The 26,185-nt window shown below is 50.1% G+C and overlaps 2 protein-coding genes across 5 annotated transcripts in view; one reads left to right on the forward strand and one right to left on the reverse strand.

The window, feature by feature from the left end:
- LOC108936477 (myotubularin-related protein 5-like) overlaps positions 1 to 17,932 on the forward strand; it is a 50,853-nt gene extending 32,921 nt beyond the window's left edge. For 2 of the 3 annotated variants that reach the window (XM_029248619.1, XM_029248621.1), the window contains 26 exons: positions 231 to 299; positions 427 to 579; positions 763 to 1,022; positions 1,486 to 1,658; positions 1,905 to 1,978; positions 3,452 to 3,644; positions 3,750 to 3,877; positions 4,411 to 4,586; positions 6,717 to 6,853; positions 7,489 to 7,696; positions 7,860 to 8,056; positions 8,558 to 8,695; positions 9,319 to 9,414; positions 9,810 to 9,890; positions 10,704 to 10,876; positions 11,093 to 11,269; positions 11,375 to 11,476; positions 11,817 to 12,002; positions 12,434 to 12,560; positions 12,946 to 13,076; positions 13,201 to 13,434; positions 14,231 to 14,338; positions 14,450 to 14,664; positions 16,859 to 16,946; positions 17,031 to 17,162; positions 17,253 to 17,932. In XM_029248619.1, the coding sequence (XP_029104452.1) occupies positions 231 to 299; positions 427 to 579; positions 763 to 1,022; positions 1,486 to 1,658; positions 1,905 to 1,978; positions 3,452 to 3,644; positions 3,750 to 3,877; positions 4,411 to 4,586; positions 6,717 to 6,853; positions 7,489 to 7,696; positions 7,860 to 8,056; positions 8,558 to 8,695; positions 9,319 to 9,414; positions 9,810 to 9,890; positions 10,704 to 10,876; positions 11,093 to 11,269; positions 11,375 to 11,476; positions 11,817 to 12,002; positions 12,434 to 12,560; positions 12,946 to 13,076; positions 13,201 to 13,434; positions 14,231 to 14,338; positions 14,450 to 14,664; positions 16,859 to 16,946; positions 17,031 to 17,162; positions 17,253 to 17,351 (3,855 nt within the window). In that variant the 3' untranslated portion in view covers positions 17,352 to 17,932. The remainder of the gene's footprint in view (positions 1 to 230; positions 300 to 426; positions 580 to 762; positions 1,023 to 1,485; positions 1,659 to 1,904; positions 1,979 to 3,451; positions 3,645 to 3,749; positions 3,878 to 4,410; positions 4,587 to 6,716; positions 6,854 to 7,488; positions 7,697 to 7,859; positions 8,057 to 8,557; positions 8,696 to 9,318; positions 9,415 to 9,809; positions 9,891 to 10,703; positions 10,877 to 11,092; positions 11,270 to 11,374; positions 11,477 to 11,816; positions 12,003 to 12,433; positions 12,561 to 12,945; positions 13,077 to 13,200; positions 13,435 to 14,230; positions 14,339 to 14,449; positions 14,665 to 16,858; positions 16,947 to 17,030; positions 17,163 to 17,252) is intronic. The other variant, XM_029248620.1, reaches the window with a different exon arrangement.
- LOC108936476 (MOB kinase activator 2-like) lies at positions 17,169 to 25,957 on the reverse strand. 2 transcript variants are annotated; one of them, XM_018755845.2, is made up of 6 exons: positions 24,971 to 25,957; positions 20,959 to 21,107; positions 18,855 to 18,951; positions 18,641 to 18,765; positions 18,021 to 18,290; positions 17,169 to 17,246 (listed from the first exon to the last, which is right to left on the reverse strand). In XM_018755845.2, the coding sequence occupies exons 1-5, from the start codon at positions 25,066 to 25,068 to the stop codon at positions 18,046 to 18,048; spliced, it is 714 nt and encodes a 237-aa protein (XP_018611361.2). In that variant the 5' UTR covers positions 25,069 to 25,957; the 3' UTR covers positions 17,169 to 17,246; positions 18,021 to 18,045. The 2 variants fall into 2 exon arrangements, with proteins under 2 accessions (XP_018611361.2, XP_029104459.1); XM_029248626.1 differs by lacking the exon at positions 17,169 to 17,246 and having other exon boundaries at positions 17,981 to 18,290; positions 24,971 to 25,955.
- Between the last annotated feature and the right edge of the window lie 228 nt (positions 25,958 to 26,185).

Raw genomic sequence — 26,185 nt, forward strand, 5'->3', positions numbered from 1 at the left:
GGGAAATGTTTGATGCTATTCACTTACGCGCAGTGATGTGTGATGATTATTCTAGGGCAAATACACATGCTCCCTCTTCTGAGGTGAACGTAATGGGTCCTTTGTATCCATAGGTATGGTTTCTGGCAGAAGTTTTGTATGTGAAATTGTCGGAGGATTAGTTCTACTTTTGAAATCCTTTTTTTTTTTTTTTTTTTTTTTTTTTTCTCTCTTCCCCTCTTTCTGTCCAGGACTGCTCCGTCATGGATGAACACGGAATAGCGGCCGCGCTTCTACCGCTCGTGACGGCCTTCTGCAGAGTATGGAGATATTGTTTTACTTCACTGTAGGCAAACTAAGGGAACTGATGTTCTTTACGTGAAGAGTGCCTGCTTTTAATTTTAATTTTTTTTTCCTTTTTTTTTTTTTTTTTTGAAAATCCTTCAGAAACTTGGGGCTGGCATCACCCAGTTTGCCTACAGCTGTGTGCAAGACCATATGGTTTGGACCAACATGCAGTTCTGGGAAGGCATGTTCTACGGTGACGTTCAGAACCACATTCGAGCCCTCTACGTGGATGAAGATGAGCAGCTTAGTCCAGTAAAGTCCAGCTAAAATTAAAATAATTTTGACTAATAATACATATAAAGATAGCAGAAAAACTTGTGCGGTTTCTCGTTTGTAATGTTTCTCTTCATTAAGAAAAGGGAAGCTAGCTTAGCTTATCTATGTAAAAGTTGTGACTAAGGTTCTTCATTCCCTGCCACCCCTTGCGTGTAACAGGAGAAGCCCCAGGCTGTGCGGGGTGGCCGCTCGGCGCTGGAAATCGCCTCGGAGGAACGGCGTCTGTGGCCGACGCTGAGCAAGGAAAAGCAGCAAGAGCTGGTGCAGAAGGAAGAGAGCACTGTGTTCAGCCAGGCCATTCACTACGCCAACCGCATGAGCTATTTGCTGCTGCCGCTGGACAGCAGCAAGAGCCGTCTGCTGCGTGGCTCGGCTCTAGGCGATGCGGAAAGCGTTAGCAACAGCTACGTCACCAACAGGTAGCTGGGAAGAGTACCTCGCGTATGACCTGTTAGTACAGAGATTTCAACCTCTGCTTGGTTGCTGCCACTGGAGTGTCATTTTACACTTTTTTTTTTTTTTTTTTTCCCTCCTCCCCCTCAGTTCAGTTGTAGCTGGTTACCCAGTTCTGGCATTTCCCCCCTCAGAAGAGTGTAATCACACACCACCTATGTGTATGCTGTGGCCACCTGGCCCATTATTTCTAGCGCCTTTTCGGCACCCGGTCGAGCATAGGTTTTGCTAGGTTTAGCAGCAAGGGGTATCGAACCCCCGTCGTAGAACCCACCTAAAGGGAGCACGAGCGAGTTTGTTTTCCCTTGGCCATCTCGCCACAGATGTCAAGCGTGGGTTTCCAGTGACTCAAACCCTTGTCTTTGGGACCCATGCCCAGAAAAGCATCTGAGCTACTTCATGCGATTTTGATCTTTATCCCATCTGCAGCATCGCGGGCAGCATGGCCGAAAGCTACGACACAGAGAGTGGCTTTGAGGACTCTGAAAACTCCGACGTGGCCAGCTCAGTGGTGCGCTTCATCACCCGCTTTGTTGACAAAGTGTGCAACGAGAGCGGGGTGACCAAAGATCACCTGAAAGCTCTTCATACCATGATTCCAGGTGGGTTCCATAAAGGAGGACTCGAGAGGTTTTACAAGTGCAGAAGGTGTGGTGTTTGAAGGACTACTGTATTAGGCCACTCAAGAATTAAGATGCGCCGCCTCTACTTTTACGCTTCGGAACTCAGCTGTCCATTTACAAATATAATAAATTCCAATCTATTACTATTAATTGCAGTTGAGTCAAACTAAATGTGTACTGAATGTCTACTGTGAAAGTGATTTGTGGCTATTTTCCTTCCTGCAGATATTGTTCAGATGCACATTGAAACCTTGGATGCGGTTCACAGGGAAAGTAAGAGACTGCCCCCCATACAAAAGGTAACCAATTCATATTTTTACGTAATGCTGGACAAGAGCACGCGCAACACAAGCGAAGCCCCCTCCCCCAATTCCTCAGAACCAAGTAGGCGCGTCAGGTACGTCATTCCAGCTGCACGGCGTGACTAACGGAAGCGGCGCATGCTGGGCCGTGGCACGCCCTTAGCGGCCTTGGAGTGGTTTGGTGAGGAGTTCTCTGCTCGCTGTTGGACCGTGCTGATTCGTACAGCTTTTGAGCACATGAGGTTGTAGCGAGGCAAGTACATTTTACATACGTGACTTTAAACTCAGGTTATGCGATGCCGGTGAAGACGGACTGAAAAAGGATACATTAGCGTCTGGTTCTTCTTGTAGCGGTCCAGCTCAGCCTCGTGAAGAACCATTGTCATCATAACCTCATCAATTTTTTTTTTTTTTTTTTTTTTTTAAGTTACAACTAGGACCTGATAATGCAGATGTTTCCACTGACTTGAGAGAGACAAAGAAGCATTCACCTGATTCGGGGACTTAAGCGAAGTACTAAGGGGCTTATCGACGTCCGAGATTACTCGGTTCAGATCGCTGTAAACGAGCACCTCGGAGGCCGCGATAGCCAGCCTGTCCGCTGCCAGTTCAACGGAACGATTTCACGGATCTGGATATCGCTCACCCGGCTTATGCACCCTGGGGTGTTTGAGCTTTACCGCAACCTAGGGTTCATCCCCGTCTGCGTACCTGAAGTTACCTCACAAATGGCTTCAACACTGTCCAACATGTGCATTAGCAAGAACTCGGCGCATGAATCACGCGAGGACCCCCCGCGGCGGCCTCCTGCGTGCTACTGTTTGCACTTTTAAAGAAGGGAGGTTAATTCCGTTTGAATAGCCTTTTCACAAGGGAACAGTGTTTCGGTTATTGCGTAACTGATGCGTTTAACATGGAATCAAATTTCTGCTTCAACTTAGCCTTTACCATGTTAAGGAGCACCGGAGTTCCTTTTAGGAGCGGTGAAATGCCGCGTACGAGGATTAGTCCGGTTAACAAGATCATTACCGTTTCAGTTTTGGATTGTTCACGGCACATTTAAACGAAGCCCTGTTGGGTTTTTTTTTTCTTCCTCTCTCTTTTAAAAATATTTGTCGCCGTATATAATTGTACATCCGGTGCAAAAAAATAACCTTCATTAAACTGACTGTATTGTACCCTTTGCATCTTTTTGTGCGTATATGTTTATTCATGCTCAGATTCCAAATAAAAGGTTATTCTCTATTTACGGTCATTCTTAATGTAATTTACATTCTACAGCAATAACAAGAAATGGAAAACAATTTCAGATTTCCTTGCGACTGCGGTGTGGTGGTTTCTTTTGGTTGTGTGTTAAATGACTGGTTATAACAGCATGTTTTGGGGCGTGTTCAATTTTGCTGTCTTCCGTATGGACTGTGAAGCACCCCTGGCAATAACAACTCTTCAATTTATGCTGCTATCCGACAGCCCAAGCTACTGAGACCCGTTTTGCTTGCCGGCGAAGAGCTGGTGATGGAGGGCATGAGAGTTCATCTGATTTCGGACGGGCGCGAAGAGGCCACGGGGGCGATGGGCGGCCCACCCTTGCTACCTGCCGAAGGGGCGATCTTTCTCACTTCCTACCGCCTCATCTTCAAAGGCACTCCTAGCGATCCTCTCGGTGAGTGACCGGAAAGAGACGCTTCTTTGGTCAACGTCTGAAACGGCATCCTGCTTTCGTAGGGTGTCTGAATTTGGGTGGCCACTCTTTTGCCTTTGTCTGCAGTTGGAGAGCAAGTAGTGACACGGTCCTTCCCCATTGCTTCCCTCACCAAGGAGAAAAAGATCTCTGTCAGCATCCCCATGGATCAGTTTATCCAGGAGGGCCTGCAGTTGCGCTCTTCTACCTTCCAGGTAGAACGGAGGGGGTCCTTTTGCGTGGGTCGTGTGTTTCGCTGCGTATTTGCATCAAAGCGGCTCTATCTGCTTAAGTCACATTCCGAAGTTCGGGAAGACGCGTTGAACTGCAGGTTGAGTCGGGAGTCTTAATATTTCAGCGAAGCGGTTAACCCGCAGTTCTCCCAAGGTGAAGTTGTGAGGTTCTCAGTTTTCGGGTGCCTCCCACTGCAGCTGCCATGTGATAATTTAGGCCCATTTCCCTCCAGCTATGTGCAGTACACACTGGTTGCTCTGCCAGCTGTAGCTATTTGTCCTCCCAAGCCCAGTGCTTACCACCTTTCATAAATAAGTTAGGAGATTAGAATTCATTTATATTTTAGCAGACAATCCCAGGATGAACTTTCTGTACTCCTAGCTGGTTCGCACAGCAGCGCTGCCCACGAAAGAGCTTTGGCATATTCTCGTCTAAATGGCAAGCGCTTCAGTAACGGACGCGTGTTTTTCTCCCCCACTTCCCCCTTCCACCCCGTCCCCTACCACTCTCGCAGCTCATGAAGATCGCCTTCGATGAGGAGGTGGCCTCGGACACGGTCGAGGCATTCCGGAAACACGTGCACAAGCTTCGCTACCCGCAGCACGTCCACGGCACGTTTGCCTTTACCGTGGGCCGGTCCTGCAAGATGGCGCCGGAGCACAAGCACAAAGACGAGAACCGTTATCTAAAGTAAGAAGGGGTAGCCCTCTGAGATGCGGTCCCAGCGGAACCTAGTCTGCGTGCGTCTGTGTTAGCGATGCAACCCTTGAGTTTTCTCCAACCCGACTCGTGCGCACCTTTATAATACTTCTGTTTGTGCGCACCAGTGCTTTACCGTCGTATGATATTTCCTCAGATGCCTAAAGATTTATTTACGCACCCATTTTTATGCGCTTTAGATCTGCTCAGTTAAATTCATTTTTATAAAAAAGTGGCACGGAAGAATATAAGATGATACATAAGCGACGATAAAGGAAGCGGAATTGCAATGAATGAAGGTCCCTTGCTAACGTACTTTACGGCAGTAAGCCTCGTGGTAAATATGAAAAGGAAAACAAATGAGACTGCCTTTTTTAAGTAAATAATAATAATAAAATTGTTTTAATTATAATTATTGTAAATAAGGGCCACATGAATATTTTTAGGTGTGGTATATGTTGAAGTGCATGTCTAACTGCGCGATTAAAAATTTGTACAGTATCGTAGGTACATATTTTGTGTGTGTTTTTGTATGTCGCATTAGATGAAACGGTGAGCCGCACGTAGCCCCTGGCCTAAAGCAATGTTTTCAGCTGAGTTTTCTTGCGCTCTCCGGTCCCACCTTTACGCACCTCAATTTGTACTCGTTCGTTTGCTGCGTTCGGCTACTTTGCGCGTCAGCAGTAACGCGGCGCTCGTAGCACTTTGAAGCGCGTGTACCGTACATTAAAAGAGCACTTCTCAGACCCAGAGCAGAAAAAAACACCATTGCAATGCAGGAGCAATTTTCTTTATTTATTTATTTATTTATTTATTTAAATTATGCAATAATGAGACAGTATATTTGCGTCCCAGCCCTTGGCGGACAAGCGAGCCGCTCCACGCCACGGGGTCTGGCGTTTACGCGCCCGGCCGCGTGAGCTACTCTGCTACGTAAGGCTGCCGAGATTTCCCCGGTACTTCCTTTCCTAGCCCCGGGCATGAAAAGAGCCCTAGCGCTAGCTGTGAATTATTTATCACCAAAAAGTGACCGCCTGTCTGCTGTCTTACGCCGTTAGCCTGCGTGCCGACATTTTCAACAGCTCCAGGAAGCACAGAGAAACTAACAGTCCGTATGAATAAATGATTTTCCGGATTTGACCGTAACTTGACGTAACTTAATACGTTTGTGAAAATTACGTGTCCGTTTGAGAACGCGGCAGTTCCGCGGCTCGATTAGCCGTTCTCTGGGCTGGGAATGCTCATCGTTCCAAAGTCGGTAAGCGCTTCCACGAGGAACGTTTTGTTAAGTGCGGACATTTGTTAAGCGTGTCCATATTTCGGGAGCGCGCCGTCGTCTTTGTACTAATGCGGAAGCATTTATGGGCGATGCGCATCGGTCGGTGGATAATTTTCTGTGGACCACGATTTCTCTCGGATGTTTACCGATGGGGTTTTTTTTTTTTTAAATGGTTTACGTTACGGTTTGCCAGCCCTTGCTCTCGTACATTCCGTAACGGAACAAACGGAGTAAACGAACAGGCGAGATGTTTCACAAGAGGAGCTCCCTGTTGACCTATGAGACCCAGATGGGACTCTGACATTTTGTTCCGTTATAACCGGCAGTACCGGTTCTGAGAGTCTTGGCTGGCGCTAGCGTGTCGCAGCTCTGCGGCGAGCCGCGTGCGTGACTCCAGTATTCCTCCAGGGACGACTCCCCTCGTACCGCCTTGCCACCAGAACCCCGTTCTACCGGGCATCGCCGTACTCGGGTCATCCGAGGCTCTCCGGAAGATGCGCTACTTGGACGCCGCTCTTTGTCCCATTCTCTCATGTTGGTAGATTGTGCGGGGATGCAAAGCATTACAACCCACCTTAAAGGCCAATACCTCAGAGGTAGTAAATACGGAGAGAAGCCTTCCCGTGCCCTCTGGCCCCTTGTCCCGCCGCTCTGTTTATCTCCTCACCATCTTTTCCCGAGCCGCTGTTAATCGACCGACGCTCTTCCTACACGTCTCCCGTTAGAGCCCGCGGACGGGACGGCGATTTTATTTGGAGACTATCTGTAGATGGGGGATTTGTTCCCGCTGTGCCTGTCAAGCTCCTTCAATACCGACCGTAACGTTTCCCTTCTATATACAGGACGCTGTCAAAGAGTTTGGTGAAGAGCGCCAAGAAGACCATTGGCTGGCAGTTCATCGCCCGGAAGAAGGACTCTCCCTCTGCTTGGGAGACCGAGGGTAACCCGCAGTCGCAGGTGTACGAGGATGAGATCTCGGGTATGTCTCGCGCCATGTTTTTCCTAGTATGCCGGATCCTCCGCTTATGAGCACGGTTGGGATCATAACTTGATTTGTTAGTAAGGTCAACCACACGAGCAAAAATCTTAATATTATATAGGTCCCTTGATTTATTCATGGGTTGTGTATAACTCTTAGATAAAGCTGTAATAAATATTGAAGTTGACTTCATTGTTTTCTTTTGACTACATTAAAATTAAAACTGTCATTTAAAAATGACAAAGTAGTAAATATTTTGTGTCCGTGAGTGATTAAATGCCAGCCGTTGCCTAATTCATCCCTTAAATGTCCACCGTTTATCATCTTGTAATTGATCGCAGACGCTCGCAAAGACCAGACGCGAGTTATGAATAGCTGACGTGAGCCGAATAAAGGCGGTCCCACATTTCACTCTGTTTGGTTGCCCTTTGCTGCCAACCGGTACTTGAGTGCAGAAACTGCTATGACATTTGCTCTGCGAAGAAAAACTGAAAACGGACAAGTGAAGGAAAAACGTTTAAAAATAATTTTTGCATCTTTGAAAACCGTTGTGCGATTCTCTCATCTTGCCGCGTCTCATCCCTATGGTACCGAGCGTGAGTTTAAAGGCCGTTTCCCTGTCTGCCTCTGCTTAGTGTCAGAAGAGGCAGAGCCAGCCTCCCTCACGCTGTCCTCTACGATCAAGTCTGCGGACCGGCAGACGATGAGCAACGTGGTGGAGCGGGCTTGTTGCCGTGACTACCAGCGCTTGGGCCTGGGAACTCTCAGCAGCAGCCTGTCGCGCTCCAAGAACGAGCCATTCCGCATCTCCACCGTGAACCGCATGTACACGGTGTGCCGGAGGTGAGCTTCGGACGGAACGCGACGGTCCGGCGGTGTCCGGTTTTCGACCCGCGCGTTTTTTTTTTTTTTTTTTTTTTTTTCCTCCGGCGAACGGCCGTGCTGAGAAGCTGAATGTTTTCGTGCCCCTAGCGCTTGTTTTGTGTTTTTTCCTGGCCACATACAGCTACCCCGGGCTACTGATCGTGCCCCAGAGCATCCCGGACTCCACCATCCAGCGGATCTCGCGCTGCTACAGGCAGAACCGCTTTCCGGTGGTCTGCTGGAAGAACTCCCGCACGAAGGCTGTGCTGCTGCGCTCGGGTGGTCTCCACGGCAAGGGCGTGGTCGGTTTCTTCAAGTCCCCCAATGCGCCCGGTCCAGGTAATACCTCGGGCTCGGCGCGGCCCGCCGTTAGATAAACCTTCAAGAGGTGCCACCTCGTCTTGGTTCGTGCGCTCCACGTGGGGGGACAGCAAATGGTGCGGAGCTTAGAGGCGACGCCTTCGGATCAATGGGCCCATGTTTAAATCCCTGTTCCTCCTTTAGTAACCTCGAGCGAGATGCTTACCTTGAACCGATTCAAATTAAGTCGCTTTGGAGAAAACCATTAGCTAAATATGTAATAATAATAAAAGAATAAAATAAAGAAATAAACTCAAATGGAATGCAAACTATTTTGTATGTTAGACACTCATTAGGAATGTGTACTAGCTTCCTTATTTTGGAGGTGGGTGGGTCTATAGATCGTTTGCCTGTTTGTTTCTCATGGCAATGCCTGTAGGCTGTATAAATACTTAAAATGATTAGTTACCAATCAGCTGTCATTCTGTGTCCCCATTGTGCAACGATAGTAGTCTTCACCCGCGGTTCCTCTGCCCGCAGGACCCTCGCAGGCCGACTCCACGAGCCTAGAGCAGGAGAAGTACCTGCAGGCCATCGTCGGCTCCACGCCTTCCTACTCGGAAGCGGGAGGCAGGAACACGCTCGGCGGCTTCGCCTCGGCACGCGCGAGCAGCTCAGGTCGGAACCGAGTCGACCGTAAGCCGGATGCACCGATCTGACCTTCTCGCTCGGGTCCTCTTTATTTGGAGATGTCGCAGAGGGCACGTAATTTGTAACGCAAAACCGCAAGTGTGGGTAATAAAAGATGGCGCTTTAGAAGGGGCATCTTTATTTTTGATCGATTTAACGGATCGATAGTAAACGTCTACGTATCAACTCGGAGACGGAAGCGGTACGCCGCGTAGTTGCGAAAACATTCGCGTTTGTAAAACGGGTGAAAGGTCAGAGTATTTCACAGGTGATTTGTAGAAGTTATTTCGGAACCGTGTCCGGACATTCCGGAAATCATTTGAATTATAATGCAAATCGTAGTCAAATGGTCCCCCGATAAATGTTCTGGCGGAAGAATGTTAAAATTTAGTCGCGTACATATTACGGAGGGAACTTGAGGTGTACATCATAACAATAAAATAAATTTCCTCGCCAAAAACGCGAGAGTAATTTGGGTTGCGATTCTACAAGAAAATAGAGGGGGACAAATCAAAATTTTTGCTAAAGATTTTTTCGACGTCCGTTTTGCGACTTTTACCGGTTTGGGGTTCGGGCGCTGACTGCGGGTGTCGTTCTGCGTGGTCTTTCAGATTCGTCGGACAAGATGAGGCAGCCCAAAATCGGGGCCCTGATGAAGCAGGTGATAGGAGGCAGGGAAGACGTTTTGGGGACCTTCGGCAGGGGAGGTGAGGATGAAAGCGTGCGTACTTTTACACTTCTCCCCAAAGCGGCGAGAGCACTCCCCAGACAGGATGCCGGTCCGCCGCAAGGCACCCCAAGCGGGACTCGAACTCCTCAGACGCACCGCGGAGCGGGCCCCGGCCAAACCCGCCGCGCCCCCCTTCACCCAAACTTTGACTGGCGATAAGAAATGTTGGTGTATGAGGTCAGCTGATGTTGTTATACAGCAGATGGAGCGGAGAACCAAACGTGTGGATTCTAACAAGGTTGGTAGAACGGCCGTCGCGAGTCAAGGAGCACCCGTGTCGTATTATGGCGGTCTTCTTGTCTGTCGAGTGGGATCGGATGTAGCGTTCGAAGGTGGAGCGGAGCGGATAACGGACATCTCTGCCCTGTTTAGAGCCAGCGACGGGTCAAAGGTCGAGGGTCGTCTCCCCGTCTCGACCTAGAGCTTCGGGGAAAGCGAAATCAACTCCGAGAGGTACCGCGGATCGAGCGGCTCCCCGCAGCCCGGAGCGAGGCGTAACCCGCGGGCAGTCTAACGGCAGCTCCGCGAATCGCTAACCCCGCTCCGTTCCTCCGCGTGCTGCCGGAGCCCGTGTCCGACTGCTTTTAGCGCCTCGCGCTTGTTTGCTAACGCGCGGCGGACGCGGCGTCTTTGCGACTAACTCGTTGCGATTTTACCTGACCGTTTTTGTGCTTCTCAGCAGTGTGGAGTTAGGCAGTCATTTTTCAATAAACTGCAGAATGAAACGGCACGTCCCCGTCTGCCTCTCCCGCGAGGGTCAGGTAACGTACCGTCGGGGTTCGGCCCGCTTCGCCTCGAGAAACCGTAGACGTAGTCTCGGGTTTCAAAGTTTCAGATCGTTTAGGCTGTGAAACTCTGAACGAACGCCTGGAAAGAGTTGGAACTAAAGAAGAAAGCGAAAGCGAAAGCCTGTCAGCGGAGAGAGCTGCGAGAAATGCCTCGATTTCGAGTCGGATTACTTTGCTTACTTTAACCTCCTTAAAGTCCTCTGACAAAGTTCTATCGCCGCGTGTCAGGATGGCCTTTCCTAAGGTCACGGATCACGCGGAGTATTGCGGAACGGCGAGATGCTCGGAATAGCATGAAACGTTAATCTGAAGTGGAGTTGTCTTCCCTCCACACTGCTGAATCATGAAGTGTGTGTGACTTTCTTTTCTTCCCCCCCCCCCCCCCCCCCCCCCCCTTTGGCTTATGTAAAGCATGCTCAGGCATTCAAATGGAGAGCATGCCACGTTTGACTTTTTCCCGTGTGTGCGGTGCTCTCAGGAAGGTGGGGCAGCATTCGGAGCGGCGGCCGGCCGAGCACCTACGACCCGGACAGGGGGACCGGGCCGCCGCGTAAGGAGCCTCTCCAGGCCAACGGGGGGCCGGCTGAGGTCCCCTTCGTTCGGCAGCAGAAGGCCCGCCTCTACATCATCGGGGACAAGTCCCAGCTCAAGGTACCGGGGAGGGTGTTTTTAGGTCCGTCGTAGGGAAGCCGTCGGCGTCGGGCTGGTATCGTGGCACCCGGTCGTGCGATCGGCTCACGAGAGAGCGAAGGCGACATTTATTCGTCGCTACAATCGGTACGGTCGGGAAAATGCCGCTCTGCGTTTGAGGTCGACGGCGCGGGAGAGTCCGCGTAGTCCTCACGCGGGCCCGTGTTCCTGTTGCAGGGAGGAAAGCCGGACTCCTTCCAGCAGTGGGAGGTGATCCCCATCGAGGCGTTTGACGTTCGTCACGTGAAAGCCAGCTTCAAGAAGTTGATGAAGGCCTGCGTGCCCGGCTCCTCGTTCTCCGAAGCCAACACGACCTTCTACCGTTGCCTGGAAGAGTCCGAGTGGATGCGTCTGGTAACGGACGCTCTTCGCTCCGTCCCGCACGCCCGAGTATTTATTCGTCGCGTAGAAGCCGAGGGCCTTCTCCAACCGAATCCCGTGTTTGTCGAATCTCCACAGCTGCACAAGGTCCTGCAGGTGTCTGTGCTGGTGGCTGAGCTGCTGGACTTGGGCTCCTCGGTTATGGTCAGCCTGGAGGACGGTTGGGACATCACCACGCAGGTACTAGCTGTTAGCGACAAGCTAAATTCCTGCTTCCGCACTTGGAGTCAGCAGCCACTTTTCCTACTAGTTTTCCCAAGTTATGCAAGTCACACAAACGCATGCACGCACGCGTACCCCGAAACCCCACGCTCGAGAGCCACCCGACATCGGTTGTCTATCGCGTGCATTTATAGCTACGCGCAAAAAATTACGCATCGGATATACCCTAGCGAGCGTGAGAGAGGATGTCGCTCCTTTAGGAGCAGTAAGTTCTTAAACGTAAACGAGAATTAAATTTGACCGAGCGCGCGGTCCGAGGAACGGACGTTAAGCCCGCGCTCTACCCGTTTCTCCCCAGGTGGCGTCGCTGGTCCAGCTGCTCTCGGACCGTCACTACCGAACCTTCGACGGCTTCAGGCTGCTGGTGGAGAAGGAGTGGCTGTCGTTCGGCCACCGCTTCGGTCACCGGGGAGCGCGAACGCTCGCCGGTCAAAGCGGAGGCTTCGCGCCCATCTTCCTGCAGTTCCTGGACTGCGTGCACCAGGTGGGGGTGGGGAAATGCAGCAGTTCCCAGCAGGACGGGTTGACCTTACGCTTCCTCATTTTAGCGTTATGCAACTCGCCTACATTTTTGTAATGTTTTGTTCCCTGCGACATTCTAGCTGCTCACACCCCCCCCCCGCCCCCCTTTTTTTTTTTAATTGGTAAACTTATCTTTTGTTGTTTTCTTATGTAACTTTATCTATGTTTACAAGGTAGTTATGCCAGTTTTTGTATGTCAGCCAGCTGTTTTTTGTAGAATTGGCGTAGTTGTATCTATTTGTGGAGTTCTGTACTATGCTCAGGGGTACAACAGCGGGGCACCTTATAGGATTCCATTCGCCGCCTGACTTGTCGTAGTTAGCGTCCCTCTGTTTTGCTTCTGCCTTTAACCGTTCCCAAGTCGTCTGAACGAACAAACCGAACCCCCCGCAGATCCACCTGCAGTTCCCCACGGAGTTTGAGTTCAGTCAGTACTACCTGAAGTTCCTGGCCTATCACTACGCGTCCAACCGCTTCCGCACCTTCCTGCTGGACTCGGACTACGAGAGGATCGAGCTGGGTGAGACGCCCGCTCGGGCCTTGCTTTTTTTCCCTACCCGAGACGCGCTCTTCTGCGTGAAAATTTGTTGCGGCTGCGTTCCGGGGAGCGCCAAGCACGTAACTGCCTTGCATGTATTTACTGACACCTATTTATCCATCCACCTATCCTTGTATAAAATACTACCTTTAAAATTTTTTTTTATTTTTTTTAAAAGAAAAAAAAAATCCGGTAGCTGCTCATCTACATGCATTGCAGATGCGCGCGTCACTTTGACTACCATTGTTTTTCTGCAGTTTACTTTGCTGTTATATTGCCAAAATGGCAATAGCAGCTGTTCTCCCAAACACCCGCTCGGTACATTTTGTCGGGATCTCAGACCGACCGCGACGTCTTTGCCGCGCAGGCGCGATGTACGAGGAAAAGGGCGAGAGGAAGAGCCAACAGGCGTGCAAGTCGGTGTGGGATTACATGGAGAGACTTAACAAGAAGACCCCTGTTTTCTTCAACTACACGTACGCCCCCGAGGACGGGGAGGTGAGCGCCTCGCTGCGGTCGGTCGGTCCCCCCGGCGAAGGAGTTTACAGCCCTTTTCTGTGATGATCACAGGAGCAACACCTGCACGCACTGCCCCCCCCCCCCCCCCCCAACCTCTATGCAGGTGCTGAAGCCCTACAGCTACATCTCCAACCTGAAGCTGTGGGACTTCTACGTAGAGGAAACGTTGTCGGAGGGACCCCCTTACGATTGGGAGCCGACTAGAGGGAGGGCGGAGCGGGTCGAAGTAGAGGAGAGGCCCCGAAGGGCGGCCCCCCGTTCCCGGCGGAAGGTGGTCCGGCCCTGCTACGACAACCTTCACCGAGCGGTGCCCGATGCCATCGCCAAGCTTCTCCAGGTGACCGTGTTGTACGCGCACTCACGGCACAAAATATCTTCAAATGGTTTTGTAATCCGGGCCGAATTGCCGCCGCGAGGTGTTCCATCTCGGGTCGGTTCCGCTCGTGTCTTCTATGCCGGCGAGACAATATTTTGTTTTTGAGTTTGCGGGCTGCCGTCGACCGTCAAGAAATGCGCAGCGTCATCGAGGAAGGGAAATAATTTTGTCTTTGGCGTGTTATGCGGACAGTTACAAAATAGGGAAAAGGTGATTAATCTTACCGTAAGGCCAGCGCTTTCCGTGAGTTTTTTTTTTTTCACTGTTGTGACACAGATACGGCGCCGTTGTTCTTCACTGGCGATATCGTCCCATTTCTGAAGAGTTCTTCTGTAGCGTTTACATTTATTCACTTAGCAGACGCTTTTCTCCAGAGCGACTTCCGGCGAACTCTATGTAGCGTTACCAGCCCACACACCTTATGCGCCAAGGTGATTTGCACTGCTAGATATACTAGTCGCAATGGGTCACTCATCCATACATCAGTGGAATACGCACACTATGGGGGAACCTCAGCAGCGCGTCTTTGGATCGCGGGAGGAAACCCGCGCGGACATGAGGAGAACGTGCAAACTCCACACGGACCGAGCGAGGATCGAAACCATGTTGTCTCGCACCACCCGAGCGCTGTGTTTTTTGGGTCTAGGGTGGAGCGCGAAGGTGTCGCACCGGGCTGGTGCGGAAGCGCACGTCGGGACTACAAACGTGGGTGTAGTCTTTAACGGGTATAGCCGACCGTACCGTTGTTAACATGCAGGACCTGCAGTGCCTGGAAGCTGAGCTTGGCCAGGCGCCAGACAGGTGGAAGGACACCTGGGACAAGATAAAGGCGGCCCATCGGACCGAGATGAAGCTCGAAAGCAGGGTGAGAACGAACCTCGGGCTTGTCGTCATCCTTCCCGGGCTGAGGGTTTTAAAGCCTTCTCCCGAGGAAACGCTCTCTTCACGTTGATCTATTTTGGATTTCCGTCTGTAGCTGTCGCTCTCCAGCTCCCCGCCGATGTATTCCGACCTTGGCCGCTGGCGACGTTCCCACGGGGCGTACCTGCAGGAGCGTGTCGCGGCCTCTTCAATTGAATTGACGCTGGACGGCGAAGGCGGCGTGGCCCGTGCACCTTCAGGGGGTGCCATGGGGAGGCCTGGCAGCGGCACACTGTACAGCCAGTTCCGGAGCACGGAGAGCGAGAACAGGTAGGCGTCTTGCAGGCCGAGACCCAGGTATTTACTTGGGGGAGGTCAGTCCCCAACATCCCAGATGCCGTAGCTGGTTACGTAACGAATGCGTGTAGCGCTGGAAAGACTGTTTTAAGCTGCAGCTGTGTTTGGGAGCCACGAGAGGCTGGCCTACCATGCACGGATAGTCGGAACGGGGAAAAATGTGCGAGAAGATCTCGGCCGCCTGCGTTTCACAACCGAGTCGCCGACGCGTCACTTGTATGTATCGCGAGAGCCAAGTTGACCTAACTCTTCGGCACGCGCGATTATGACCCATGGCACAGATGGGCCGTATGCCATAATGAAGTGTGTACGGCAGTGTTGTTTTTTGTATATTGGAGAAATAATTTGTGTTTGCAAAGTAAAAGAGAAGACTCTCTTGTGAAATATCTTCCATCTTGGGCCGTATATGATAATACGCGAGGAAAGACGTTCAGTCCCTCGTGCTGAAATTGGGGGCTGGACACAAACCAAGCATGCCCTTGATACTCTAACCCTCCCAAAACTCCATGTCACGGGCAGGCATCTTCCTTTGTTGTTTCACTGAATGGAGCCCATGATGCCTGTGGAAGGCTCAACGGTGAGATCCGGTGTCCCGGGCCCACCCTAACCATACGCACACCATTGGCTCACGGAGGCGATGACCAGACCGAGCGCTCCCTGCTGAAGTCTGCAGCCAGTGAAAAGGTTTTAGTTGTGGCTCTTGATGACTGACCCCTGAAACTGAAACCCAGCAGCAACGATATGGTTGATTTAGCCACAAACCCTCTTGTGCCAATCTATCTCCACTGGTGTAATAATGCACTGTCACCTCACTGGCCAACTTGGTGTACTGCAGTTTCTACCTCTGAAAGGCATCCTCCAATGTGTGTTTGGAGAGTATTGTTGTTAACTTGATGAAATATGATGCTTGGGTGCCCTTGGTGCTGTAGTTGCAATGCACTGTTCCTATGTGTGCTTCCAGTATATTTCCCAAAGTAAGCAATTGTTGTCAGCTGGTTGAACCAGATGGATATAGAATAATGTCATCATGTTGGAGAGAAGAGTTTGGACTCGATGTTTCTGGCCTTCAGTGATAATAAGGGATGTATTGTTGATTTTATGGATGTAAATGTAGTTGCTTTCATATCATAGACTTCTGACATGTGTGCATTCTGTCGGAGAGAAGCATCTGCTAAATGTGTAGACAGCTTTGTAGCACGATTGAGGTGGGTATGAAGCAGTTGTTACTTATTCCTCCATGCAAAGGGAAGTGGCAGGTGAGACTAGGCTTGCAATGTATAAATTGTGGATACCTTGGCTATTTTTCTTGGGGTAGTTCCCATTTTCTGAATGGTGTGGAGCTCCACAGTTGTTTGTCCAAGTCTAACTAGTCTTACCAGGGAAGAACTGCTGTACTGTTCAAAGTTTGTGTCTCATGGAAACCTGGCTGAATGAAGCTATCCTGGACAGTGTGCCCCATCTGCTGGGAAATGCTTCTACATCCATGAAATGGAGGTGGTGTACAAATGTAATAGTGTTGAAGAAGTTGGAGTCTTCACGTTCCACTGTGATCAGACAGCAATATACTGGACCACAATAAAAGATGTGTATCACGCTGTCCCATGGGTGTGTCTGAGTCATCTTATACTGACCTGCAGGCAGAAACCAGGACTCTGACAACTTTGTGGTGCACATGTCATTACAGACTTCAGATTGGGTAGGAGACACTACTGTTCATAGTAGTGAGTTTTTGGTCAATGATGCAGGATACCACCATGTCTAAACTGATTTTTATAAATCCTGTCTTAACACCCCCACCACATGACAAATCAGGGACCTGTTTGTCAGGAAGCTAATGCTGCACAGGCATCAGCTAGTGAAGGTTGTCTTCCCCCCCCCCCCCCCCCCCTCATTGTGGGCACCATTGATGCTGAATAGAATTGCATGTGTGGTTATAGCAGATACTTTGATTTCATTGGCACAGCTTGTGAAATCAAAGTACCTTATACACTGTGTCTTGGTGACAGGAACTTCTACTGCAGACACATTCCTTGCATGTTCAGACATGCTTAGTCACTGAGATGTATCAATGGCAATACAACCAAAAAGAAAAAGGTACTCATGAACATATAGGCTGCTTGCATGTACTTGTTCAGCACATCTATGCAAGTTTCCTGTCTTGTCCCAGGTCCTTTGAGGGGATTCTCTTCAAGAAGGGGGCCTTGCTGAAACCATGGAAGCCTCGTTGGTTTGTCTTGGACAAAACAAAGCATCAGGTATGCTGCTGTGGTGTTGGTGCACCGAGCCTCCCTGGTTACGGTGGCTCTGTTTCACACCGCACCGTTGTCTGATACCTGCAGTTGCGGTACTATGAGACGCGGCAGGACAAGGAGTGCAAGGGTGTCATTGATCTGGCGGAGGTGGAGTCCGTTATGCCGGGTGCTCCTAGCATGGGTGCCCCCAAAGGTGTGGAGGAGCAGGCTTTCTTTGATGTGAGTCACTTGGACAGTTTCAACCTTGTAGCAATATGTTACCCATAACATATGTGTGCTTCTTCAACACCAAATTGCTGTCTCCTGCAGGTTAAAACAAGCAAGAGGGTATACAACTTCTGTGCACGTAACAGTGTGCAGGCACAGCTGTGGATGGACAATGTGCAGAACTGCCTGTCTGATGCTTGAGAGGGAGTTTCCACCTGTGTCATCATGAGTTGTGCTGTTGCATGTTTGACCTTGTACTCCCTGTAGGATGAGGTATATTTCAAGTGCTTTTAAACATGCCTCTTGTTTACAGCAGCAATACCTAGCATCAGTTCCCCCCTGTTTGATGAGCAAACCACTAATGTAACAGTTGGAAGAAGGAGTAAAGCAGCACTTGAGTGCAACTGTTAAATGTGTACACATTTTTCTGTAATATAGTAGTAATTTATTTAACTGTCTTGTCTGTCATGTGTGGTCCTTTTACATAATGAAGCAGTAGAGTACGTGCCATGGTTTGTCTTGTCTGAGTGTATGTTCTGTGAGGTGGGGCTGGATTCCAGTTGCTGCTGATGAACAAGTGGAAGACTGTGTATAGATTTGTACTCACCCACCTATTGTTGAATGTGACAAGAGCAATGTTTTCTATTTCATTAAACAAGTGTTTTTTGGGTTAAAAAAAGAAAGTCTCTTGTTTCCAGCTGCATTTAACTCACTCTTCATGTGCTTCTGCACTGGTCAAACTGGAGTTATAAGCTCTTGCAATGCTGCCACCATGGGGCAGACACAACAACAACATCAGGTCCTGCACCACAAATCCCCATGCAGTTAAGAACTAGAAAAACTGGTTGTGTCGGCAAAGTATTTACCCACCCTACAGTCCCGTGAGGTCCTTCTCTCATGTGCTGTGGAAGTGCAAGAGGGCAGTGATAAGGTCCTCGAGTGGAGCGGTCTCAGATGGTTCCAGGAGCTCAAACTCCTGCGTGAAAGTCACCAGGTGAGCCAGCAGTGTGTTGAGGTGTGGGTGCATCTCCGCCACCACAATGTTGTCAAAGTGGGCCTCATACAGGTGGGCCAGCATGTGGAACAGGTATGAGAAGACCTTTTGGACCAGAAAGATGTATCCGGTGGGGAAGGGACAGCCTGGGGACAAGAAAAGGATTGGCATTTGTCCCCAATTCCACATGTGTAAAACATTTAGTAATGTCACAGAAAGACTCATTCCAACTGCTCTGCAAATGCTTACTTGCCGATGTGCTCACATTACATTTGTACAAAAAGTAATGCTCCTTTGCTGTACATTTTACAGAGCAGATGCGAGATTCTTCAAGTACAACCCGGTCAGGAATGCAGCAGCTTTGAGAGGCACGGGGAACTCAAATTCTGCTGTCAGTCATTCCGCTATACTAAGACTTTACCAGAACAAGATGATTGTGCTCTTCTGGCAAAAGACCCAAAAGTCCATGGTCCCCAGCTGCCGCAAAGTTCCTCACCTGCTCTTGTGGGAAAAACCTCTTCGTCTGTAAGCAGCTCTTGGATGTAGGACATGGCGTAGTCGGCGTAGAGCGGCGCGGAACACTTCACCTTCCTCCCGTGCTCATCGGTCCAATAGTAAGTCCTGCGGGACACGAGTCGGTCAACGCGGTCCGGGTGTTTGGAGGGAGGGAGGGAGCGGACCGGTATTGGGGGATGCGAGGGATCGCTCACTTGTTGCCCGGGCCCGTGGCGGTGGGGCAGGACCTGGTGGTGCAGAACTCGGAGGTGGCGCCACACAGCAGGCTGACGAGCTTGAAGAAGGCGAGGGCTGAGGGCGAAACCGAGGATTACGGTGAAACGCGGCACGCTTTTGTGCCCCGTTGACCCTGCCTGTCGTGGCCTTGCAGGAAAACCTGAAAGTCGGCTCGGGTGCCAAAACTTTCAACAAAGCAGAGCAAGAATGGCAGGAATGCATGGCCGTTAACGTGGTTTCTACGGCCTTGTGTGGAGTAAACGAGAGGAAGGAAAGAAAGAGTGCGGTTACCGCACTCGCTTATCATTATTGATGGCATGTATCGATCTGCCCTACAGCCTTTGAGACAAGTCCTCCAGCAAAATATCCAGCTTTCCGTAGACCTACATTATTAGTGTAAATAAAGGGAGGGAGGGCAGCCAACCATCACGAGAAAAATTTACAAACAAAAATACACTCGACTGCTGCTCCTTTCTCTGTGCAGATCCAGCAAAAGTGATTTTTAAATTCACCATTTACACGATGCTGTCAAATATTAATTGGTGACATTTAGAGTGAATTAGTCACACCCAAGAAAAGTTTGTTCTCCTCCTCGAACCACGCGTCGTCATTCGGTATTTCAAGTTTACACTCGCTGTTTGGTGGCTAACTAAGTGAAATTTACTTTGCTATCCTACGTACAACCCCACTTCCAAGAAAGTTAGGACATTATGAAAAACTCTAATAAGACTGATTTCTACATTTACTACTTGCATTCAACCAAGAACTGTATAAAAACGAGGTACTTTTTACCTCTCAGCTACCGCATCGTTTTTTTCAAACGTATTACCTTCATTCCGACGGTCCAGTGTTTGCCGCTGCGTAACATCACCGTGTCTTCTTTAATAACTCTTACTTACTATATTATTCGGCCACAAGAGGGATTCATCCGCGCGCTTGTGATCTGACACTGAACCCCGTTCTGCCTGCCCTCGCGCTGGAAAACACGGCATGTGAACGGTGGCATATTGTAACGACCTGCGATACTGTTTTAGGAGGGAAAAATGTCAAGTGTGGGTGCGCAACCGCCGGGAGCGCTTCTGGGGAAAATTATGAGGTGATGGGAGACAGCCCGGGAAGGCTGGCTGTAGGCACAGATCGTACGGGAAATGGGACCGAGACGTTATTTGCCTGGTGCCGGTGTTCAAGTAAATCATTTGAGATGAACCCATCTCTGCGTGCCACGATACGTTGCTCCTAAATTTCTACAGATCTTTCTACTTTAAGAGTGCCCTCGCAGAAGTGCAAGTTCGATACGGATGCTGCCTTTTTAACTCGATGCGCCCGGTACAGCTTTGCTCGTCTTTTTTCCATAAACTATTTCAAACGTCGACTCGTCGGAGTGCGAAACACAATTCCGCTCCGAGACCATTGATGTTTGGCTTCTGCTTTCACAGTAAAGCCTTCATGTTAATCTGTGGGCGTGGCGGACCGACAAAGGTATCCGTTAGACACGTGACGCTTTTTAACACGGCAAGGCCCGAGGGATCGGAAATTGTGCGCGTCCGGAAGCGGTTTTCGGCCGGATTCCTTCAGTCTTTCCATTATTATATCGTGCCTGGAAGAAACGCCCAAAATCCTACCCATTTCTCTTTGGCTAAAGTTCTTCTCAAAGTGCTGCATTACTTGCTGTGCGTCCGTTGACAAATTGGCGAGCTTCGACCCATCCTCGCACTTCAAGGACTAGGTGACCTGTTTGACGGCACGTTGTTATTTCAACATCGTTATTAGTTCGAAACTACCCCATCCCAGCTTCTTTGGAACGCCTCGCAGGCATCCGTGGCGGAATAAAGCATCTTCAAAAAAAAAAGAGCCATGCGGTCAGTTAGGTAAAGCATCGTTTTTGTTTCGATACCGCCAGTCAAAAATGTACAAATCACTCAATGTTTTTATTACCATCTTCCATACTATCCCAGCTTTTTTGGAATTGGGGTTGTAAATGTATATGCTAATATCACGCAGATAGCCCCCAACGGAAGGAGCATCTCCGACGTTCCTCGTATTTGCAAACGTTATATCTTGCTCGTCGGGCCGCGTACTCACCGTTGCTGGCGATCCACTCGGCCCGGTCGAGCCCCCTGGGCAGCGCCGACAGCGCCCTCGTGTCCACGGGGCCGATGCCCTCGGACACGTACGCCTTCCGCAGGTAGGGCTTCTCCGCCAGGGAGGGGGCCACTTTCGAGTTGTTATTTCTGCAGAGAGACAGCGCGCGCACGCGTGCGTCACCTGCTTCCGTGCGTTCTTACGACAAGAGTGAAGAGGCCTAAGAAATATTGCAATTTAATATGCACACTTCAATAAATCCCGTATTGTGGATTCAACCATTATGTGATTCATACCATCATTTCTTTCTTAAAAAAGTGCGTGTGTATATATATGCACATATATATTAGTTGACAAACAAAAAATGTCTCCTACATTAAAGTGTGGTCATTACCAAAAATACAAAAGTATTTCATTATACCTGTCATAACATTATTCTTTCTATATTCTTTTAATGTTCTTATTCATTCTCTATATCAATTTGTCCAGTGCAAGGTCACGGAGGTCCGGCCTATCCGGGAAGCCCGAGATCTAACACGGGGTACACCCGGGTTTGGAAACATTTTAATCATTTTGCCGGGAAACGTTTACGATATTAAGAAAGTTCACAAGATTGCCGAATACGGTTTTCGGCCGGCAAAGCACGCGGACGCTGCCGTTAGAGATGCGGCGTGGCTTCTGTCTCGCGTTAGCTAGTTAGATAACCTTCATTTGACTGAGATTCGCACTACCGTAAGGGTACTCGAGTTATTAAAGCCGTTTATGGCCATTGTGTACACTAAAATACAACACCCTTCATACAAGTAGGATGACATCTAACAGGCAAAAATGCTGTTGTACTAATAAGCACATCGTGCGTGACCGTGTGTTGGGGTGGCTATATTTCTGGGTATAAATAAGAAGCCCATTGTATGAAAAAGGGCATTTATTTCTACAAGCTGCCATCATGGTTCTTCCTCCTTGTACAGAACCACATTATTTGAGGGCTCCGTGGAACGTAAGCAAATGGCTCCAATTGTTTTCATCCGTGCTTTCGAATGTGCATTTTACTTCTGTTCTTGCTGACACCTTTGAACCTCAGACTTTGACATTTTGTTTTGTTCCGTTCCATTCATTTCAGAGGCAAAAGCGAAAAATTGGGCCTCCCTCGCCGTTCCCATAGCAGAGCCGGTAAATCGAAACCCGGAGGCTGCGGTGACCACGTGGCTACGACGCGCAGCTGGCCGCAGCAACCGGACCGCCAGATTCCTTGGCCGGATTTAAACCGTCGTTTAAAGTTTGAGGATCGGAAATGCCAGCGTGGTACGTGACAGCCTATCGCGCCCCTGCCAGGCTGGTGCGGTGCCGGGAAGATTCCCCGATACAGCCTTTAACGGTCCGCCGTCGCGCTCGTTCCTCCACGCAGCACGTCGCTTCCGTTACCGCGTTAGGCCGCGGTTAATTAGCTAAATTCGGACATCTGGCGTAACTCCGCAGGCGGGACCGATTCCCGAAGGCCTACGGCGCACCAACAGCAGCGCTTCGCTCTTCTGCAAGAAGCCTAATGATAAGCTACAATGCGTATTATTCGTATTCACTTTCAGTTTATAGCATTCAACTGCACGTGCACAATTTCACACATTAATAACCACCATTAATTCCAGCTAGTTATGTGGCAACTAAGAGTTCGCTAGGAATGCAAAGGGGACTTTTTTTTTTCCTTGCAATTACAGCATTTTAATTGCTTTTCATTACTATTTACTTTATGGTTCCCTATATGGTAAAGATTTGTGTCATTTTTCCCCCTCATATTTTTACTTATATCGTCATGTCTTCCCTTACTCTCTATCTCGATTGACCGAAAACCATCAGCTCCAACACGTTTCTGAACACTCTGCAAACTTACAAGCGACAAGTATATTTCCTATTCGTACCTACAGATTTTCTTTAACATTTATTACGTTATATTTGGAGCAAACTCGACCTTACCAAAGTATTGCAGTTTTTTTCCCGCCAAAACGCGTCCGTCCGTCCGTCCATCCGAAAAATAAAATAAAGGATTTCAAGCAAGCTAGTGTGTGCGCTCTCTCGCCTTTGTTCTACATCTTATAATATATCATGCCAGGAGGATGAGCACCGAAGCTCTTTATCGTTCATTCCTTTATTACTACTTGGAACTTTCATGTTTCGACGCTCGTGATCCGCCACGTCAGACGGCTTGCATTTACAGATTTATTTTTTCCCCACTTAGCAGACGCCTTTTTCCATGATCTCAGACAAAAATGCAATTTGTGCATTACGGTCACAGTCATTAGGACAAGTTGTGGTATGTGGGAGCCTAACACAGCCGATAAACTGACATCTTACACCGACTACTGCCTGCAATTCCACTCACTCTACGTCGCTTTTTGGAAAAGAACAACTGTGCGAACTGAGAAGACTGAGTTTCCACGTCGAGCACGAGGAGCGCGCTCGTGCTTCTCCACGAGACGTCACCACCCTCAGGGCAAACCTCAGCGATGCGTTGCCGCCCTTCGGCTGCGGGCGACGGGGCGGTTCGGTCTGGTTTTAGTTTACGCGGTCAGTCAGTGTGGCGCGCAACCCTCCTCGGCTGCTGTGCTCACTTAAAGGCACCGACATTCGCGCGGACTCCGCCGCCCTTACTGACCGACCCCGAGTCAGTTGTAATAATATGAAATAATATGGGGATGTTCATATGTGTGCCTCAGTCAAATTTTCCTGAATCTCTCTCTCCAAGTTGCCCCGCTCCTCAAACTGCCCGCGAGTTTTTCCCCTCGTTCACCGACAGCGCGAGTTCCCTCCTGCCTCCAGAGGTGCGCGCGGTCTCACGCGCCCACACGTAACAACACCACACGCCGCTACGGACACTGCGCATGTCTGCAGGGACAGAACGCGCCGCAGTTGCCTGGTTCCGCCGCAGTTGGCCTCTAGGGGGCGTGCTCCTGGGGAGGACGCTGAAACGGGTACAGCTTCCAAGGTGCGTATACACTGGGTGTATTTTGTCTCTAATCATGCCCTTTCCATTAAAATATTTAATATAAGCAAGCACCTTCCAAACAACTTACAATGTTAAGTTACTTCCAATAATTTACATGTGTCTGAAGCAGTGCAGTTTGTCTCGATCGACGAAGGTGCTACAGCAAGGGGCGGGATTCGAACCTGCAGCTCTAACCGCTTCGCCACCTGCTGCCCCAGTCTATATTCTTTGAAGGGGCAGGGGTGACTTTCTTATGAGCTTCAAGCAGGGAAAACCAAAATAAATTTAAAACGCCATCCGAAACACGCGCGGTTATGTTTAAAATAAACACTTTCACTTTAGCGCCAAGGACATCGTCGCGCGGCCAACTTGCATCACGGCGCAGCGATTTGCCAGCGATGACGTCGTCCTCGCGAAAAAACGCGTCCTTCGCTCTCCCGCGAGGTGAAGGACGGCCGGTTTTTATCGGGGCCCTTTCACCTACCTGCCATGTGCGCGCGCTTCCCTCTCGAGCCATTAGACCCCATTTACTCTCTGACCTGACACTTCTTTTCAAAGCCACTTACTGTCCTTTTCCTACACTGAACCTACAGGTGCTTTCTATGTACTTGGACAGAAAAAAGTGCCACCATCATTACATAGAACAGACACCTTTCCCCAAGGTAACTTAAAATGTTAAATATACTACATTAAGCTAGTTAACATAATATCCATCTCAGTATTAAATTATTGCTCCAAAGGAAATTGCACAAAATATAAAATCTACACAGCTGGGGTTTTTTACCACATTAATTCAGAGTAAGAGTACTACAGTAGGATATGGCATTCAACCCTGGCTTCTTCAAGTGTGTCGCGAGAGCCCTAACCTCTACGCCGCCTGCTGCCCCCCTCTAACCCTAACCGTCTTTAGCGATTCTACGTTGCCAATCTCATCGCAACATGCCCCGATCGCCGGAGGTGGGTGGGTCAGAACCAGGAACGCTCATAGGTCAGCGGCCGTCGGAGCGGAATGTGCCTCGGCACAAATCTACTCACAGTTTGTGCGCGGCGATGTCCGAGAATTCCCCCTTCTTTGCGGGGGTCGCCGCCGCCGCTGCCTTTGTGGCGCCGCCGAGGCTGTGACAGCCCCCCATGCCCGCGAGGAGAGGAGCGCCGAGCCCAGATGAGTCCGGTAGCAGCTACCCCCATGTGACGAAGGCGTCGACGCAAGGCCCGGGGGATCCCTCCTCGGCAGCCAGCGACGCAGATGCCCCCGGAGGTCTGCGCGCGTGTGCCGTTAGAGAACGGCGCGCGTGCGTTTACGAACGCGCCGCTCCTCCCCTGCCGTTTTCATTCGCTCCGGTTTCTCCCGAGTCGAGGACCCCGCAGCTCTGCTTCTTCACGCAGACACATGATCTGAAAAGCTGGTCAGACCAGTAGCATGGAAAATATTTGCCTTTGCGAGCCCCACCCCCTCCTCCTGCCCCCGCCTCACGCACACACGCACACACAGAAAGACATACTCTGAAGTCCAGAAAAGGGAGAGGAGAAGTGTGGATCCAGTTCAGCTGCAGGCGGTCGTGTAAACACTGGATTTACCATGAGGGCCGTATAAGTTACGCATGCGCGCTCAAGCCGGGAGGGGTGGCGCCAGGAGGACTGGGGGGGCATGGGTTGGAAACAGGATCCGAGTTCTCAACTCAACGGGGCTCGTTGGTCAACATATGCCTGCTGTCTCAGCACGACGTGCACGTCTGCGCGCGTGGCCAACTTTCACCGTCGCGTGGAAGAGACTGCTCGGATCCTGAAGTCTCGTCCACGCGAGGGCGACCCCTACGCCTCCGATCCCCGTCCGGCCTTCAGAGTACGGTCGTTTCGCTCCTTGGACGTGTCCGCCGTGATCCGTAGGGGATGCTTTTTCCCGATCCGTGGAGTAGCTCAGAGTAGCTCAAAGTCGCCCCTCGCCCGCCGCTCTTTCGTTACTAAGCACAGTAAACCTGCCTCTTCGTACCTTCTACCCAGAACCGGCTGCTGAACCCACAGGCGAGCGCGGCCACCGTCAAGAGCCCTTACTCTACCGCTCGATCAGAGAAAGTACCTTCATCGAGGGTACCGCAGCGGGACGTGGGATTCAAACCCGGGTTCTCGGAGCGGAAGGCGGCGGCTCTAACCGCACCGCGTCCTGCCCCAGTTAACAGTTATTCTTCATTAAACGTGAGGCCCGTTGATGAAGATATTAAAATGATAACACGAAACTTTATGCTTCTTCCA

Source organism: Scleropages formosus, chromosome 24, assembly GCF_900964775.1.
Source record: "Scleropages formosus chromosome 24, fSclFor1.1, whole genome shotgun sequence".
NCBI lineage: Eukaryota > Metazoa > Chordata > Actinopteri > Osteoglossiformes > Osteoglossidae > Scleropages > Scleropages formosus.

Excerpts from the sequence above, each read along its gene's own strand:
- LOC108936476 (XM_018755845.2), bottom strand. The coding sequence starts at position 25,068 with ATGGGGGGCTGTCACAGCCTCGGCGGCGCCACAAAGGCAGCGGCGGCG. Across the intron at positions 18,952-20,958 it reads CGAGTGGATCGCCAGCAACG|CCCTCGCCTTCTTCAAGCTC; the intron begins GTGAGTACGCGG and ends TTTCGCCCTCAG. Across the intron at positions 18,766-18,854 it reads GCCACGGGCCCGGGCAACAA|GACTTACTATTGGACCGATG; the intron begins GTGAGCGATCCC and ends CGTGTCCCGCAG.